Below are 19537 nucleotides of genomic sequence, written 5' to 3'. Positions count from 1 at the left end.
TGTCTAGTAATTGTGCAGTTAATTCTCATACTGTATTTTCAGTTTTGGAATATGTATCCTCTCCCCAAATTTGTCAATAATAAAACACAATAAAAATTATTTAAAGAAAAGGCTTATATTTACCTTTTAAAATTTGTTTACATCTACCTTGTAAATATATTTTTTTAATTAAAAAGGTTACAATTACAACAACAATTGAAGGGTAATCTTTCTTTGTAAAAACTAAAGTATACATTTTATCATACATATTTCAAAGTTAAGGATTCATTACTTCGAATATAGCCTACATTGACAAAACATACTATTTAACATATTAGCAAAAATTGGCAAACAAAAGCTCATTTGAGGTGGACGATATTTTACAGTAAAAATGTGTAATCTATCCAAAACTAATCAACGAAATGTTGTCTTTCATTTGTCTGTAACATAGGTCTTTCGTTTTTATTATAAGGAATATAAATGTTAATTTGCAGTTTAATAAGTTGCTTATACAAATACATTTTATTTCAACATATTTCAGTCGATTTTTACTCAGTATTGATGAATATCAGATGATGTCACCAACGTCTCCTCACTGACGTCACTCCCTTCTAAAACTTGTCTGCCGCCATCTTGAGTATCTAGTCGCAAAGCAAAGGAACTAGCTATGCCTTCAATATGTTGTGCGGTGGGGTGCAACAACCGAAAAGGAGACCTCAAAATATCATTTTACAGGCTACCGCAGGATGAAAAAAGACGCCATCAGTGGCTTGCAGCCGTCAAGAGGGCAGACTGGACACCAACTGCCAACACTCGCCTGTGCAGTGCTCATTTTGTCTGTGGTAAGTGGATGTAACGTTAAATATATTGTTAACGAGTTAACACTAGCTGCTCGCTGTCACTAATCGCCAACCTAAAGATAATAACATAGCCTACGAATCTTTCCAAACAGTATCAAGCAATCGGTGTGAATTGGACGGTTCATATATCTTTTGTCTAACAGCATGAGTTTAGCGTCAAATGGTCAGTTTACCGTTTAATCTTCACTCGGATGTGCGCGGTTCAATCCGTTGTGGAGAGACTCTCTATTCGTCGGTGAAATTACAAAACATAGGCTACTGCACACAAACGTGTCCCTCCCTGATATAACGTTACAAACACTGATAAAAATAATCGGTTTTGATGAGAAAAAAATAAATAAATAACTATATGAGTGCGGATTAGAAACTAGAAACTCTGACACGCTTGGCAAAAGTTCTGCCCCTGGACCATTTAAATAAGCACTTAAAATAATCGGATCAACATCATTAAACGACTAATTAAACCCAATCAATGTACTATTTCACGATGCTGGACATCGTAATGTTATTGTACATACATCTGTTTTATGATTTAGCATTGTGTTATTTATCAAATAAAATGCAGAACCACCACAAATTTCTGTTAATTTTTGTTCTGTTGTAGTTAGTAACTGAAATGTTGATTAAAATTGTAGAATTATATTAAAAACAGATGATTGAAATAAATGATAATGTTGACATTTGAGATATGAAATCTTTGTCTCACCAGGTGCGAAGAGCCAGAACCCTCTGAACCCTGACTTTGTCCCTACAATATTTCCATACCTCAGCTCCCCTGACAAGAGGAAGAGGATTAATCAAATGACGCGATTCAAACAAACACAGGAACTGAAGAGAAAAAGAGCATGTAATTTGGACAAACGAGAGACTGGAAAAGAAGAAGAGGTAGTGGAGATGGACAAAGATGACAGGCAAGAGCTTGACAGAGAAGACGGACATGAGTTGGACGAAGAAGATGGACAGGAAATTGACAGGGGAGATGAAGAGGGGTTGAGGGGAGATGAAGAGGGGTTGAGGGGAGATGAAGAGGGGTTGAGGGGAGATGAAGAGGGGTTGGGGGGAGATGAAGAGGGGTTGGGGGGAGATGAAGAGGGGTTGGGGGGAGATGAAGAGGGGTTGGGGGGAGAAGACGGACATGAGTTGGATGGAGAAGAAGATGGACAGGAGATTGACAGAGAGGAGCCTGGATTGGAGACTAGCAGTGCTGTAGGCCTTGCTATGGACCGTTCCTGTGGAAATGCCTTTTGTGAAGCCACAAAGAAACAATTGAAAGAGGAGTGCATAAGATTACAGACAGAAATTTGGAAGCTCAAAGGTCAAGTAAATTCATTGTCTTTCAACCAAGAAAGTTTGAAGGACAAAGATGATAAAGTACATAAATTAACAGGCCTGCCTTCATATGTAAAACTAATTGTTATTTTCTCTTTTATCTCATCATTCCTAAAGTTGAAATCCAGTTTGTCCCCTTTTCAGCAGTTTCTGTTAACATTAATGCGCCTGAGAATGAACTTGCCACTTTTCTTTTTAGCTCATGTGTTTCATGTATCAACGTCAACTGCTGGTCGGGTTTTCAACAACACACTGAATGTAATGAATATCAGGCTGTGTAATATCATAAAGTGGCCAAGCAGAGATCAGATCCTTTGTAGTCTCCCAATGTGTTTTAGAAACGGCTTTGAAAATTGTACCAGTATTATTGATTGCTTTGAAATATTTATCGAAAGACCAAAGGAAATGAGAGCAAGAGCACAAACATATTCTCAGTATAAGCATCATAACACAGTGAAATACCTCATCTCCATAACTCCACAAGGGGTCATCAGTTTTGTTTCGAAAGGTTGGGGCGGGAGGACAAGTGACAAGCATGTGACTGAGCACAGTGGATTTCTTGAGTTATTGTCCCCAGGAGATGTTGTTCTTGCAGACAGGGGGTTTAATGTGGCAGACTCTTTGGGTCTTGTTAATGCTCGACTCAAAATACCAGCATTTACAAAAGGAAAACAGCAGCTTCACCCAGCTGAAGTTGAGTCATCGCGGGGACTGGCAGCAGTGCGCATCCATGTGGAGAGAGTTATAGGCCTTGTACGAAATAAATACACCATTTTGCAAGGAACTATACCAATAACACTGTGCTACTCAACCCCAGATGGACTCACACCTCTGGACAAGATGGTGAAAGTGTGCTGTGCCCTCTGTAACCTTTGTCCCCCTGTTGTTCCACCAGAGTGAATAAATTATGAATTGTGTCAAACCATACATCAAAGTCTATTATGTTTTTTATGTGACAATAAGACACACAGGAGAGTTTTTATGGCTGATACAGTACAAATATTTTATTTATCAACTTCTTAAAAACAAGAATAAGACCAGTAAAACTCACTGCTTATTAATTAATTTAGCAGGATACTGAATTGAATAAATAAGATATATTTTCAAGATGTAAGGAGTATTTACAATTTGTCAGACACAGAGAACTTGATACAGTCAATGTGCTGGGTGATATGGAGAAAATCAAACATGACATTTTTGACCAAACATCAATGTCGATATTGAAGGGTTCACTATTAGTGCTTTCACAAAATATTTACACAATGAGAGTTTTGATAAATAATCATCAATAATGATACCATGGCAAATTATAAAACAGTAAGTAAGTAATACTAATACAACTAATAGAACCTGAAGCATAAAGCCTTATTCTCCAGGAGTAACAGTCTACCGTACTGGGCTGTGTGTGTGTGTGTGTGTGTGTGTCTGTGTCTGTGTCTGTCTGTATGTCTATGTGTGTGTGTGTGTGTGTGTGTCTGTGTGTGTCTGTCTGTCTCTCTGTGTGTCTGTGTGTCTGTGTGTGTGTGTGTGTCTGTGTGTGTCTGTCTCTCTGTGTGTGTGTGTGTGTGTCTGTCTGTCTGTCTGTGTGTGTCTGTCTCTGTGTGTGTGTCTGTCTCTGTGTGTGTGTGTGTGTGTGTGTGTGTGTGTGTGTGTGTGTGTGTGTGTGTGTGTGTGTGTGTGTGTGTGTGTGTGTGTGTGTGTGTGTGTGTGTGTGTGTGTGTGTGTGTGTGTGTGGTCAACACTACAGGGAATCTGAACTAACTTCATTTTTTCTGAATTTTCCTGCATTCATAACATTTCCACACTTTTGGAACTCTAGTCAACCGCAAGCAAGACCTGTGAAAGTGCCCTCTTTTGCACTGTTTAGATGTACAGATTACTACATTCACTGGATCTCCAGCTGGTTCACCACAATAGCACCCTGACTGGGGCTGTTGCTCTGAGGTTGGGGAAACCACTGGACGTGGCACTGTGTAATATTTCCCAAGAAGTTCTGGCAAAATTCTAGTTTTAATAAATTGTTCTACTCTTTGGTATGTCTCATTGAAGAACTCTTCAACAAACTGAATGCGCTGAATAAACATTTCAGTGGGACTCCACACTACAAAGTCAGCATACTGGACCTCAGCAATGCACATCTGTAGTTGGACTTGTGCCATATATTTGTGATTTGGCTTTAGCGCTATCACATTGTCCTTTGCCATTAGACAGAAGTTTGTGTCAGCATTACAGCTGTTGATGATTGACTGGTGTTTAAGAGTAAAAGGGCATTTTATCTCAAGCACACCTTTACCGTGGCAAGCACAGGTAATAATTCCATCCGGCGATGCACCGATCCATGGCAGTGATGTGTTGATGATTAGGCCTGTTGTCTGCACTCGAACATCGGTGTGATGATCTTGCAATGCTGTGATGTACTGTGTCCTTGCTGTTGTCTCACTCACATTTCCCCATCTAGAAAAATAGAGAATAAGGTATTGTTTAGACAGACTCCACATACTTCATTAGCACACTACATTATACCACTGCAAATCCAGAATAATGTATTAATTATTCTCTATGGAGTGCACACACTATTATGTTCATGTAATGGCAGCCTCTTTTGACAACCATGGAAAAGTTGTATATTTAGGATTGGGATCATATTCTGAGCTTGTATCATTTAAGTCCTTTAAGTGGGATAGTAAGAACATCATTGTTTCTCTGAAATATGTCTATGACAAATGAAATGAAAACCAGCCCTGGGCAGCATACTTTGATATGTAGTCTTTCTAGTACATTTCTATCGTTACCTCATTGCCTCTGTAGATACCTGACAGGACCGGGGATAGCAAATCCTCTTTAACAAGGATACAGCACTGTCTGACCTGCCTGCTTCGTGGAAGACTGACGCTGTTACTCTGCCTGCTCTTTGCTCAAACCAAACCTTACTGGCAGACTGCGCTCTGGTTGCCTCTTCTACTGCTAATGACTGAAAGTTGACAAATGTAATGCTATTTCAACAAAATAAAGCTATTAATGTAAACATTAAAACTGAATACAAATATTGGTTAATGATCGATAAAACTCACAAAATATTAATTACAGTACAAGACTTACAATTTGTCAGTACATACCTCTTGCTCTGTTATCTGAAGATTGTCAAAGATGCTTTCACTCTCTACTAGTAAGGACGCGAAATCAGCATGCAACTTTGCCTTTGAATATAATTTAGAAAGTGGTTCTGGCAAATTCAGTTGGAGGGTCTTTGGTTTGTATCTGTGAGAGTGGCCCTCGATCACAGACAAGATAGCAGTTCCCTTAGTACTTTCTTCCTGAACATCACATTCATAAAGCTTTTGGTAGAACTCCATATACTCCTCTTCTGTAGGGACAGGAATGCTGGGTAGTGGCGAGTATGTTACAGTCTTCTTCATGAATGAGATGTTGCTGATTTCCTCGTACTGCACCTTGCCGGTTTTGCTCGGAAGAACCCATGCACAGGGCATCTCTGTACTGGACAGTCCATCTTTTAGATTTACCGCTGCTAAGACAGCATACATGAGAGCAGCAGCATGCGAGCATGCTTCGCCCAGTCCTGCTTTGCAGGTGCAGTGGGCCACTAAAATTGTCCCATCATCATGGACCACGATCCATGGTTGTGTGGGGGTCATGTTGACGGCCTGAGAGTGGTTCACCTTAAGAGAAGACAGCAGACCAATTAGTCTAGTAAAATCAACTCATTTGTCAATCAATGTATTTAAACCATTTTACAACTGATTTTTTTTTTCTACGGGAGTGGAGACACCAGATCATGAGATACTACTAAATGAATGTTGAAAAAGCCAACAGATTCATTAAAACCATCATGGTCATTGACTGTTAGTTTTGAAAGGTATATTTGTTAGGTTATTAAATAAATTATACCAGACCTACATATTATGTGCTAGTTGAATTTCAACAAAGGTCCAAAATAATCTATGTAAAGACTTCGCTGACACAGTAGAAAAGAGAGAGACAGTGCTCTTAAAGGAATAGTTCACTTTAAAATTAAAATTCTGTCATCATATACTCACCCTCATGTTGTTTCAAAGCTGTATGAATTTCTTTCTTCTGCTGAACAGAAAGGAAGATATTTAGAAGAATATCAGTAACCAGACAGTTTTTGGGTTCCATATACCACTGCATAGTATATGGAAGTCAATGGGACCAGAAACTGTCTGGTTACTGATATTCTTCTAAATATCTTCCTTTCTGTTCAGCAGAAGAAAGAAATTCATACAGCTTTGAAACAACATGAGGGTGAGTATATGATGACAGAATTTTAATTTTAAAGTGAACTATTCCTTTAAAACAGACCATACCTGTTATTTCCTCCCCAAAACATGAAAACACGACACTTTTCATTTAGAAAAAGAGCATTTCTAAGGTCTTTTTTGTTGTTGTTGTTGCAAAGTGTGCAACGTTCTTGTAGTTTGTTTTGAAACCATGACCAGATGATTTAGCTACCCCTTGTGCTGACATACTATGCTAGAGAACAGCTAAAAGTTAGTCTATCCTAGCCTTGAGTTGTCAGGCTAGCTGCTGTTTACAAAGTTGGATTAAAAGAACACTTACCTTTCCTTTCACGAGAAACATCTTCTTCTTGTGAAGGTGCCATATTTTCGAATCAAGGACCCACCCTGCAACAAAGTATCGATATGCCTCGGTACTCTTGTACGCTTTGAGGCTTTCACCGGTGTATGGCGACGGATTATGTATAAGGTATATATATATATCATTGAATGACAGGATTGGTAGTTCGGTAGCAGCGGACAGAGGCTGGAAGTACACATCAGGTATCGCGTAGGGATCACACCCTAACGATGATATTTTTTGTAAATAGCGTTTCTTTTCATGGCAGTCGAGGTGTGCAATGTTGTCTTTTGTAGCCATTTCCTGTATCCGTAAGCATGAACGAAGTGTAAGAAGTGTACGAAGCTGTAAATCGTAGCAAGCTAGCTAGCTATGGACAGTGCTCGTAGGTACTATGGCGGCAGTCAACAAAGGAAATGGCGGCAGTCAACAGGAAAAAGAGCGGATGACGTAAGAGGTCACGTGACTGATATTCATCAATAGCAAAATAGTTTGCTAAAAGCAGATCATTCATTCACACACAGAAACGCAATTCAAATTTAAACCGTCTTTTAGCGAGTTGTGGTAAACAGCGCATCTCTGCCGTTCATTCATTCACACAGAAACGCGATTTACTTGAGAATGAAAAAAAACTTACTACAGTATTCCATCCGTTGCTCCTCGAAATACCAGCACTTCTGAGGTACGTTTTCCATTATTATATTTAGTATAATTTTTAATAATTATATTTTATATTTTTATTTAATAATTTTATTATTATTATCAGATTATAACTCTAGGTTTGGGAATAATTGATGAAGGGCTGCTGAATTATTTGAAAAAATAATGCACATCCGAGGTTGTAATGCAGGCAGCCACGACTCGAAGTGCAATTCAACAGCTCGTCATCAGTTATTCCTCATCGGTGACCACACCTCAAGGCATTTCTTATTATCAGATACCAAGCCTCATTTCAAAATGTTATTAGAGCTAACAGAGAAGTGATTCAAGAAAAGCGACATTACTAAGAAATGGTACGATTTTGTACGATTTTTAATTTTAAAACAATTTTATTAATAAATTTACCGTTTACGGTCTATGTGCAACAGTGCGAGTGTGTGCTTGCACTATATCTTTGTGCGTTTGTATGGGATAAAGAGTGGGATAAAGAGAGTATGTGTTCCATAGATGATAAAACATGAAAAAGGTATCTAATTTCTATCCTGTTATTAGTTATATTTATTTGCTTGATACATTTTTTGTGGGTTTTGGGTATTTTGCTGTTCTAGGCCCTAAGGACCTTTGAGATAACTGAAATCGTTTGGCGGCGTGATATGGAACTGTAATGCGTCAAAGATGCCTGGAACTACTTGGACCTGCCTGGAACAGCTGGAACAATATTACAAAGAGGTAATATTGCAAGTGGTTTGGTTTTCTTTTATAGGATGTATTTCCGATTTTGTATGATCAGAGTCCTGTATAAAATTTGTGCGCACATGCAGTACCATTTATGCATTTGTGAGGCACATGCAAATTCACATGCATGTTTCCAGTAGCATACAGAATACACCCATAGTTTACAGACACACACTCAATCATCTAATTATTCAATCCTCTCTGGCTAACTGGAAAATCAATTCCTTTTACACACAGCTAAACTGTCATGTCTTGGCCCCCGTTTCTGTTAGGATGATATTTTGTTGTTTTCTCTACGGTAACAAACCTACTCCCTCATTTATTTACTTAAAGGGATAGTTCACTCAAAAATTAAAATTCTGTCATTAATTACTCAATCTTATGTCATTCCAAACCAGTACGACCTTCGTTCATCTTCGGAACACAAATTAAGATATTTTTGATGAAATCCGATAACTCAGGGCGGGGGCTCCATTGACAGCTATTTAATGAACACTTTGAAGGCCCAGAAATGTAGGAAAGACATCATTAAAATAGTCCATGTGACTACAAGGTCATGCATGTGCCATGTGTGCTCTCGTGAACGTGGGTCGGAGACTGATACAAAAGAGAAGAAATTGTTGAATAAAGTCGTTATTTTGTTTTTGTTGCGCACAAAAAGTATTCTCGTCGCTTCATAAAATTAAGGTTGAACCACTGTAGTCACATGGACTATTTTAACGATGTCTTACCATTCTGGGCCTTCAAAGTGTTTATTAAATAGCTGTTCATTTCATTTAATCAAAAATATTTTAATTTGTGTTACGAAGATGAACAAAGGTCTTAAGGGTTTGGACCGACATGAGGGTGAGTAATTAATGACAGAATTTTCATTTTTGGGTGAACTATCCCTTTAAGTTTCTAATTTCGTTCATCTACTTACTAAACAGTTAATTTTATGTTTAATTAAGTGTGTGCAATGTTATTTATAAGTATCGTTTGCCATGTGCTATATATAATCACTAACATTTATTTTTTCTTCTCAGACCTGGGTGTGTTGACCAGTTTCGACAGACGTCTTGCCAGATCTATCCAAAGTGGGTGTAACATGTTGTTTTTTTTGGTCTCTTAAGGTTAATTCACTCACTAGATCCTCTCATTGGGCTGGGCAATTTACACTTTTCTCTTAGACATTGTTTTATCCTCTTAAAACTGTTATCATAATATTTAAAAATATAATGCAGCATCATTTCAAAAATAAAGATTCTCATTATTTATTTACCCAGATGCCTTCCAAGGTGTATATGACTTTCTTCATCAGAACAGAAATGCATATATTTAATCTGGAGGAAATTCAAGCTCTGTAGGATGCATACAATACAAGAAAATGGGTTCCAGCATTATGATTAATGTAAGAAACAAATCAATAAGTAAAACATTCTCTACTTTAAACTAGTGCTTCTGATACCGTTTGAAATATCAGAATTTTCATATGAAGTTCATTCTTCTGTTTGCAATCAAAGCATCGTTTTACTCACATGAACATGCCAACATACTTGCGTTGCACAGCTACGCAATGAATTTAGTGCAGACAGGAAGAGCTTTTTTGTTAAATCTTTATTTGTTTTGTTTACACCCATTGTTTTGCTACATAAGATATTAATTGATCAGGTTCATGTATTACTTTTGGACTTTCCAAATTATAGTCTTTCATTTTAATGGTATGCATCTAAAGATTTTGAATTTCTTTCTAAAAATGTTTGTGTTCTGCTGGATAAAGGCAGTTGTGCACATCTGGGATTGTATCAAGGTAAAAGAATCATGAGAATTACATTTTTGGACAAATTCTTTAACCCTCTGGGAGTCACACTTGTTATCTTCGCGGTCAAAATTGAACGAAGAACACCAGAGCGTTAAAGGATTTGTGTTAAAGCAAAGTGCTATTTTCCTTTTTAATTTACTATTTGTATTTATGCTGAGATTCAGTTTGGGTCAGTTTCAGCCAATTTGTAAATGCCTATTTTTTTTGCTTGTGTTTTAATAAATAGAAAATGATGTACCATAATCTAGTTCTTCTGTATTTATTTTCTCTCCATCTTGTGAAAAATAGTTTTATGTCGGTATACTACATATACTAGAAATGTTAATTATGTATTATGTATAATTTTTTTATGTACTGTAGAATTATTGCTGTAACCATTGCTGCAAGTACAATTTAAAACTCTATTGAAATGGTAGAATTATGGTAAATGGCTGGAACCACAGCTGCCAGTACTTTACTGTGAAATTGCAGCATTGTTGATACCGTAAAATTGCGGTAAAGGGCTGGAACCACAGCTGCCAGAATTTTACTTACAGTGTATGGTTTCCTTATTAATTCATTCCGTGTTTTCCTTATTTGAACAGCTTGAACTTTTAACAAGTCTACACAATCCACATTTCATTTCAATTTCTATCCCATTTTAGAATTAGCACCATTTTTTATAAATAAAATTGATTTATTTTATAATTTTTTACCTCATCTTAACTGGCTCATAAAAACAATTTTATTGTATGTTTTTTATTATTTATTTACATATATAGGCCACATGTATGTAAGCAATATGCTATGCATATATGTGTAGTTTGTATATTGAACATATATACAATGAAATATATGTCATGTATATTGATAATTATATATGTGACATATATATAAAAAACCTGTATTATACATACATAAAATATATGGGCTAGTTTTATATGTTAATATATGAAATTGTTCCATTTTCTAATAGGTTTTATATATGGGCAGATATATATGTACATATATGTTTACATTTTATATGTGGATATATTTAATATATGTAAATTTCATATGTGTACATATATTACATTTCCGTATGGGGAATACTTGATGTGTTTTCTCGAGCTGATATGTGGGCATTCACAGTTTGTATGGGATCCTCTCAGTCATTTGCGTTTGAATAGCGCGCGCTCTCCGTGGGCGGGGCAGATTAAAACGTAATGAGCTGAGATGAGCTCGACTGGAATCGCTCTCTTTTAATACAGATTTCACAAGATGAGAATATTTGTTTTTTATATAAATTATTTCATTTAAAAGAAGAGAATTCAAGCTTCATGCCCGTGTGTCTGTATGCCTGTTTGACTGAGTATTCGCTGAGTTATTGTTCATTTTCGGACGCGTTTCAGAATGGACTTCACTGGCAGAGAGAAGGCAGAACTCGCTTCGTGTTTATTTTTCTTTATTTGGCAAAAAGCACAACACTTTGTTTTTATTGTGAGTATACACAAAAATAATACACATTTAACAGAATCGATTGATGTATGAAACTCCTATGGAAAATCAAAGTCAACAGAGTATTTATGAGTTTCTTTTACACTGATAAAAAAAAAAGCGAGCTGGTATCGCCTCAAATAAACAATAATGGGGCTTACTGGGGCTTACAACATTATGCTTAGATGTCCATATTTTATATAACACAACACACCATATTTTTATGACAAGTCTTTACCCAAATAAATAATGTCATGATGATAAAATTCTATTGATGCCAAAGGTTTCTCACTGAAAGCAATGCTCAAGGCCAATTTTGGTATTAATAGTGACGTGCGGCAGTGAGAACAGGCAGTTGTGATACTTTCATGGTGTCTTGACATAGTCATTATAAACTGCAGTTGTATGAATACAAGTTCTTAAACATCCTCTTTTTGTGTTTGACAGAAGAACTGTGGACTGACATGATGACAAAATGATAATTTTTTAGATTAACTTTCCATTTAAAGACGCTGTGGAGTTGCCTTAGTCTTAGATCTATTACCGCGTTTAGAGGCGATGATGAAAGAGGCTGGAAATCAGCCGTGTGTATCCTATTATATCTGAGAGAGATCCATGATTTTGACTCGCAAGCCAAATCCACAATTATTGCATTACTCTTCTAAAGGGTAAAATGACTTGTTATGAAAACGTTTATGGTTATGAGACTTCACAGACTTTGAAAAGCATTTTATGATGTCATGACTTTGTGAACAAAGTGTGACTAGTTTCAGAAGCTTGTGTGTTTTATGGGCGGTTCTATCAGGCATCTGTACATAAATCTGAGGCTCTGTCATTAAGAGCATCAAGTGGCATCATGTTAAAATCGAAGGAAAATAAACTACAGCCTGATGGCAATAAAGCATCTATTGGCCTTCACAGAGCGATTCAGTCATCACTCACGCACATAAATAATGCCACTCTAGTCACTCGTCTGCCGTCCTCTTAAAGAGCCCGAGCGCAACATCTCTCCAGGTGAGCCGACACGTACAGTTAGACTAGTTACAGTTAGCCACCTCTAACCGAGTTTTGTATGGTTTTAGACCCCACATTACACCATATATGCATGTCTGTGACACTGCCGACAGTATTCATGCTAAGCATCTTATAGTAAACTGCTGTTTGAGGATATTATAGTAATTTACTGGCCTTCTAGTAGTTGTCTGCTATTGATTTTTCTTTAGCCGATGCCAGTAACTAAAGAGCTGCATGGTTGATTTATACATGATATGCTATTTTATAATAGACTTTGACATTTAAATGGCAAAAAAAATAACAGAAATGTTTGTTTTTTTGGCTGCCACCAATAATCTCAAAATGGCACAATATTATATTTTCCTTTCTATCTATAGAAAAAAATACAGCCAGGGTTAACTGTTTGTTTACTGCAATTAATAAAGAAATATTAATCATGTATTCTGTCCCATATTGCATTTCCCAAACAATGGGGTTTCTCAGCACATTGGAAAAAAACGTGCCTGTGGTGGCATTTCTGCAAAAGGATTATTTCTGCCACTTTAGATGCTTCTAGTCAAGTCAAGTCAAGTCACATTTATTTATATAGCGCTTTTTACAAAACAGTATATATATATATATATATATATATATATATATATATATATATATATATATATACAGCCGCTCTGGAGTAAACCGTGATGTCACCGTCCAGCTCAGTTCAGTTCTTGTATAATAGCATCAATGCAGGCAGATCAATATTATTGTTGAATATTAATGTTGTGTGGGTGCTTACACTTACCACAAAGTACTAAAATATCTTAATAAATACTCCTTTTATTGACACAACTTCTTTAAAATCAGTTTGAAACATCCACCCTCACTCAGGGATGGCCTGAAACAGATAACAAATCCAAGAAAACCAAACAACTCAAAATAAATAAACTCTAAGTAAACAACTGTATCATTCAACAAAAATAGGACAAATAATACTAAAACATGAAACAAATTATTCTGAACACCCGGTAGAAAATATATACATCTATAATTAGTCATACTTACAGGTTGTGATTCTGAGGAGCAAGTTGGTCCAAATAAACTGGGTACTGACCCATCTTTCTAGAGCAAGCGAATTCCGTGATGAACTCCTAGATTTCCGAAGCAGTCGTCAGTAAAATTAAGGGAACACAGCAAAAGTTTGGGATTATACTGCTGTGGTATGTGGTAAAGATGAATTTTAACCACTGATTCTTCACAGCCTCATCGTTGGGCTCCAGACACCCTAACAAAACAGCAAAACCAAACACCAAAAGTTCAGGAGGGTGGTGAAGCAGAGGCAGTCTTGGGGGAGGGATGGAGGGCCAGGCCCGTGAAGGGGGACAGGACCAGAACCAAGGCATAAGCTAGGAAGCCTCCAGGGCTTTGCCGGCAGACTAGGACACCCCCAGGGCAACATTGGCAGTGCAGAGAGCCAGGGAGGAGCAGGCAGTTCAGGGAGCCAAGGAGGTGGAGGTAGTTCAGGGAGCCAGAGAGGCGTGGGCTCCGTGGCCTTGACATAAAGCCTCCCCCCAATTTCAAACAATGTGCATCTACTTTATTATTTCTCTATTCCTTTGTTTTGCATGCTTGTTTTTGTGTTTGATTTGTATTGTTACTGACTCTACTTAGATCTATTTTCTACATTCTTAAAAAGTGCAATATTTATTAAGAATTTTCTAATTAACAATGTTCCAACAACATTTAGAAGATTTCTTTAAATACAAGTGACATGAACATGAGCTAGAATGTCACACTTTATACATAGCCCATGCCTTGCATTCATAACTCAATGCTTACATAGCACCTTGCATTCTTTCTGGGAACGAAGGCAGATGAGATGGACAATTAAAGAAATTAGAAGCACCCTTTTTATAATGGTGACATTAATTATACATTGAGTTGTAGTCGACAGCATAGTCATCTGACCTGGGACTTGTGCTTCATCTCCTGCTCTCTGATTACTGCTTTATCAGGTAATCAATCATTCCTAAATCAGTATTAAGCGTGAGAAATGTAACTGATCTCCATTCAGTTTAGCTAGTTCTGCTGAAACACAATCACAAAAAACTACATATTGTGTTAATGAGAAAGTGACACATGTGGCTATTTTGTGATATTTAAAGAGATTACATAAGGTGTACATAAGGTGAATCTGCAGCTTTAAAGAAATGGTCAGTTGTCAATAGCTCATTTATTCTACAAGATAAACTTGGAACACTTGTCACTTGAATGCTATGTGTAATGTTGGGTCCAAAGAATGCAGGAGATGAGGCAGCTCTAAGTGCAGGAGTTTGATGAAACCTAAGAGCAGATTCCAGACGCTCCACATAAAAAATAAATTTAAAAAAAGTCCAAAGAGGTTGGTGGAGCAGAGGCGGAATGGGGTAGGGGTTCAGAAATGGTCTATGTGGCCACAACTGAACTGCCAGGAGACACAGAGAGTTCAGAGACGGTGTACACAGCCGTAACAAAGTCGTCAGGGAACACAGAGAGTTTAGACACGGCGCCCGTGGCCATTAGAGAGGTGTCAGAGGAAACAAAGAGTTCAGAGGTGAATGTCACCGCCTTGATAGAAACAGGTGAGGTGTGTGCAGCCCAAACACACAAAATGGCAACTGCCATCACATGGAGCACAGAAGCCGCTGGACTTCAGAGCGCTGAACAGGGGAATGCGGCTGCTCACGCCGATATCAGCGGCAAATCCGCCACACTACACATCAGTCTCGAACTCCTTAGATTTGCCATTGTAGCTTCGGGTATGGGGGACCAGACCACTGGAAACTCTGGCGTGGTGGCCATGATGGCTGGAGACTCTGGTGTGGCGGCCATGGTGGATGGAGACTCTGCCATGGTGGTCATGATGGCTGAGGACGCTGCCATGACAGCTGGGGTTCGCAGTGGCCCAAGCTCTATGGCCATCAGAGCTTGGGTTGTATATCCCCCCCAAAAAAATGTTTAGGCGATGGGTCGTCTTCGCCAACAGTGAAGGGGGAGCCGCTTAGCTGAAGCACCTGCTCCACTAACTCACAAAATGTCTCTTGAAGACCAACACAGGAAAGTTGAGTTCTGAGAGGTTCATTGAGTCCAGAACGATAAAACATTATGGGTGTATTGCAATTTGCAATGTGTTAGTAATGTGTTTTTATGAATGTTTGGCCTGAGTTTTTGTTGCATTTCCACTGTTCTGAATAGCAGGGGTCACCAGCGTGTGGTGTTTCAAATGTTTCAAAACAGTTAATCATTTTGCGAAGTAATTGGTTCTATCGATTCAAAGCTTTGTAAAGCTTAGTTTCTCCAATCACTAAACACTAGGGATGGCTGACGCGAAACAGTCGTTCCGAAGCTTTGCGAGATCCCGAAGCGCAGATGTTTCGAAACACTGATCCGAAGCGTGATTCAAAACACCCATGTCACGTGACTATGGCCAAACGAAGCCTCGAAGTGTTTCACTATGTGTTTCATCAGGTGTGGTCCGCCGAATCAGCGTTTGATTGACTGGGTCGGGAATAGACCACACGTACAATCGCGCATCTGTATAAAAGTGAAATCAACGCATATTAACCTCGTGGGTTTTTGTGAGAGGAGTTTGATTTTGAGATAGCAGATTTTTGGTGATATAGTGACATAGTGCGATTTGATTAGTTATAGGCTATTTAGGCTTACATTTAAATTTACACAACACATTGACTGATAGGCTAGAGACAGACAGAGTATACATATAGTGACACATTAATAGATAAATAGATATAAATATATATATAGCAAGCTAGATTAATAGATAGATACATATATAGATAGATTATAGAGACATATATAAATACATAGATAGATTATAGATGGATACTAGGGGTGTAACGATACGCGTATTCGTATCGAACCGTTCGGTACGAGGCTTTCGGTTCGGTTTTCGGTACGCATTACGTACCGAACGGTTCGTTGGACCATTTTTTCTGCCGACCAAAATTTCGTTATTTCAAATGAAGGCGCGTCGCGGGTGGCAAGCGCGCTCATAGAGGCTGGCGCGACCACAACATCAACCGGCAAATGCAATGTAAGGAACGAAACTGAGCTACTCTTATTGTGTTTGTGTGGACCGTTTATCAGTTTTGAACTGTGAAGCGGGACTCGCGAGCCCTATGCGCGAGCCTGATCAAGCAATACCACACAGCGCTAAGAGATCCAGACCAGTAAAGAAAGCATTTGAATTTCAAATGCTTTTTGAATTCGCCACAGCAGTAATAACATCGCTGCGAGATCTAGTGAGAAACATTCACATTTCTCTGTTATTAACGGATCAAACAGCGCTGACGTGGAAACCAGGAAGAAACATCGTGCCATGAATGAACTGGCCGGTGTCCACAGATCTGCAACATTCACCGTGGAATGGATTTGCTGTAGTAACACTAACTGCAAGGTATGGAAGTTTGTCAGGAATAGTGGGCTATAATGCTTTCAAGTAACATTACGTCTGTTTTATTTTGACATTATGAAAATTAATTCAAGGAAATTTCTCTGGCATTTATTTATTTTTGCTGTAGCCTATGGAAAACGTACCGAACCGAACCGTGACACAAGTGTATCGTATCGAACCGAACCGTGAATTTTGTGAACCGTTACACCCCTAATGGATACATATATAGATACATAGATAGATTATATCTAGATACATAGATAGATTATAGATATATATCTAGATACATAGATAGATTCATATAGATAGATACATAGATAGATCGATTTGGATAGATAGATAAAATGGAGGCTCCCCAGAAGAGATGCCGTACATCTGTGGTGTGGGAGCATTTCCGTTTAGAAACCCCAAATAAAGTGAGATGTGTGTATTGTGATCGGCTGCTAGCCTACTGCAACAATACATCATCCATGATGCGCCATTTGAGAATTTGAAATTTGATATGCGAGAAACACCTGGGGAGACTAATCAACATAAAAAGCTACAATAAACTACAATATGGCACACAAAACAGGAAATATAACAAAAGTCCCAAAACACTCACAGGGAGTATATGGCACTATGTAGTTTCATGGAAAATAAGCTGAGATATAGTTTATGGTGTTCACATCCCATACTTAAGTCCTGTGAATAATGGCCATAGCTAATCATAGCAATAATAATAATAATAATTATTATTATTATATATATTTTTTTCATCAGTGTTCATCAGAGGGGTCCAATACCCTAGGACAGTGGTTCAAAAACTTTTTACATTAAGTACCACCTCAGAAAATATTTGGCTCTCCAAGTACCACCATAATGACCAATATTAAAATACAGTAGTGTGGTAGGCCTAACTATTCAGCTATAGCTATGCACAGCTCAAAAATGAGGCAGTTTTATTTCCAATAAGAATATTTATTATTGTCAGCCCCTTTTTATACAGTGTAAAAACTCAGTTTGAACATTAAACACTGCACTGTGCTGCTTACACACAGGTAAAAAAAAAACTAAAAAAAAAACTTAAAGATTAAATGAAAATGTATTGTACTTAAAAGTTAAATAAAAACTGTACTGTACTTAAATGTTAAGTAAAAAAAAAAAAAAAAAAAGTACTGTACTTACTACTACTAAACTGTACCAAGACAGACAGTGGACCTAATCAACCAAAAAGCCAGCTGAAAAGAAAATATGATTGCATTAGTTGAGCTATATGCACGATGGGCGCCGCCTTGTTAGTTTGTTCCGCTGTTCGGAGAATCGGATCTGTTGGATTTACAACACGTGAATTCCTCCACTTCTCCCGAAATACATGAAAGTAAGTGGCCGGTGAACTGGGAGAAGAATAGAGTAAACTTTAAAGTTGAATAAAACATGTCGTCTAATTATAATGGAAAGGATTATTATTGCCTCTTCCAAAGACATCAGTGTGTAACTCTAAGGGACTGTTCGTTTTTTATTTAAGGAGTTTTGAGATCTGTTGTCAAAAAAGACATGACCCTCCCTTCGCCAGCAATACATTTTTCTATGACCCTCCAAAATGTTTCTGAAAAAAGGCATGACCCTCCCCGATAATTTATTGATTAGCCTACTTCTGTACTGGTTTGCGCTTGGCAAAGATGTTCAGATAGCCATTGTTTTTTTGTTTTTTTTTGTTTTTAAACCATAAACTCTTGCTTTCTCATCTTACTAGGGCTGTAACGATAGACCAAACCTACGATTCGGTTCGTATCACGATTTTTGATTTTAGATTTGAAAAAAATCATGTTTTCGGTGCTGATGTTTGTGACTCGTTCAACATGTGGGTGGGGCTGCCAATAAAGCATCTAAAAGCTGTCACAAAGAACCAGCAAAAGTAATGATTATTAATATGTCAAATATAGCAAGGAAACATTTTAACTGTTTATTAATAAACAAGTGTTTTCTGTGTCGACTGCAAAGATGAAGTTGACGATGTGTCGCGATCTTCTCAGAACGCGGCAGAGAGAAATGCACATTTCATAAGCAGAAAGCAGAAAACATTTTATTATGTTAACTTAAATAATACTAATAGTAATTTAAAGATGCGGTAGCCCTACATCTTACACATTGTGGAAAAACAAAATAAGAATGGAACTAAAATATGGTAGTATCGCGCTACAGCGCACATTCTATCAGCAGCAGTTCTGGCGCCTCAGTCGCAATACTGTAAATCTCAACATTCACATCACATGTTAATGCAGTGGTAGAGTTACACTCACAGGACACTGTGCACTTATTCGCAATCACAAAAGTTCATTATTTGCTCGTGCTTTAAAGCTTTGCCGGGTAAACATTTCATTGGCATTCTGTTCTGACATGATGCATTTTTTCTAAGCGCGAACTGAAGTGCGCGCGCACTGTCAAACAGCGCCAAACTGGATTTTTGTTGGGTCAGACCCATCTGATTTCGAAGGGGGGCTGATAACGCGAGATCAACATGGAGCTAAATGGAAAAAAATATCACCAAACAAGCCACTTTGAAATGTTGCTGTTTTCATGTATATAAAAGTTGGGTGACCCTCCCCCTAGACAAAAAAAAGTTGAATGACCTTCCCCTCAACAAAGAATAAAAAGATATGACCCTCCCCTATTTTC

General features: G+C 37.8%; 3 protein-coding genes across 3 annotated transcripts in view; 2 read left to right on the top strand and 1 right to left on the bottom strand.

Moving 5' to 3' along the window:
- LOC309485761 (uncharacterized protein) overlaps positions 1-19537 on the top strand; it is an 86420-nt gene that overhangs the window by 37257 nt on the left and 29626 nt on the right. The window lies entirely within an intron of this gene.
- LOC309492785 (uncharacterized protein) lies at positions 640-3946 on the top strand. The gene is made up of 2 exons (XM_082161799.1): positions 640-821; positions 1549-3946. The coding sequence occupies exons 1-2, from the start codon at positions 647-649 to the stop codon at positions 3066-3068; spliced, it is 1695 nt and encodes a 564-aa protein (XP_082017925.1). The 5' UTR covers positions 640-646; the 3' UTR covers positions 3069-3946.
- Positions 3145-7170, bottom strand: LOC309492786 (uncharacterized protein). Its single transcript, XM_082161800.1, has 3 exons — positions 6765-7170; positions 5285-5845; positions 3145-4622 (listed from the first exon to the last, which is right to left on the bottom strand). The coding sequence occupies exons 1-3, from the start codon at positions 7080-7082 to the stop codon at positions 4605-4607; spliced, it is 897 nt and encodes a 298-aa protein (XP_082017926.1). The 5' UTR covers positions 7083-7170; the 3' UTR covers positions 3145-4604.

The sequence above is a fragment of the Leuciscus leuciscus genome (assembly GCF_965113295.1).
Source record: "Leuciscus leuciscus genome assembly, chromosome: 2".
In the NCBI taxonomy this organism is placed as follows: domain Eukaryota; kingdom Metazoa; phylum Chordata; class Actinopteri; order Cypriniformes; family Leuciscidae; genus Leuciscus; species Leuciscus leuciscus.
Note: the sequence above shows the minus strand (reverse complement) of the source record. Positions and strands in the feature narration are given on the sequence as shown.

Excerpts from the sequence above, each read along its gene's own strand:
- LOC309492785 (XM_082161799.1), top strand. The coding sequence starts at position 647 with ATGCCTTCAATATGTTGTGCGGTGGGGTGCAACAACCGAAAAGGAGAC. Across the intron at positions 822-1,548 it reads CAGTGCTCATTTTGTCTGTG|GTGCGAAGAGCCAGAACCCT; the intron begins GTAAGTGGATGT and ends TTGTCTCACCAG.
- LOC309492786 (XM_082161800.1), bottom strand. The coding sequence starts at position 7,082 with ATGGCTACAAAAGACAACATTGCACACCTCGACTGCCATGAAAAGAAA. Across the intron at positions 5,846-6,764 it reads TGTTTCTCGTGAAAGGAAAG|GTGAACCACTCTCAGGCCGT; the intron begins GTAAGTGTTCTT and ends TCTTCTCTTAAG.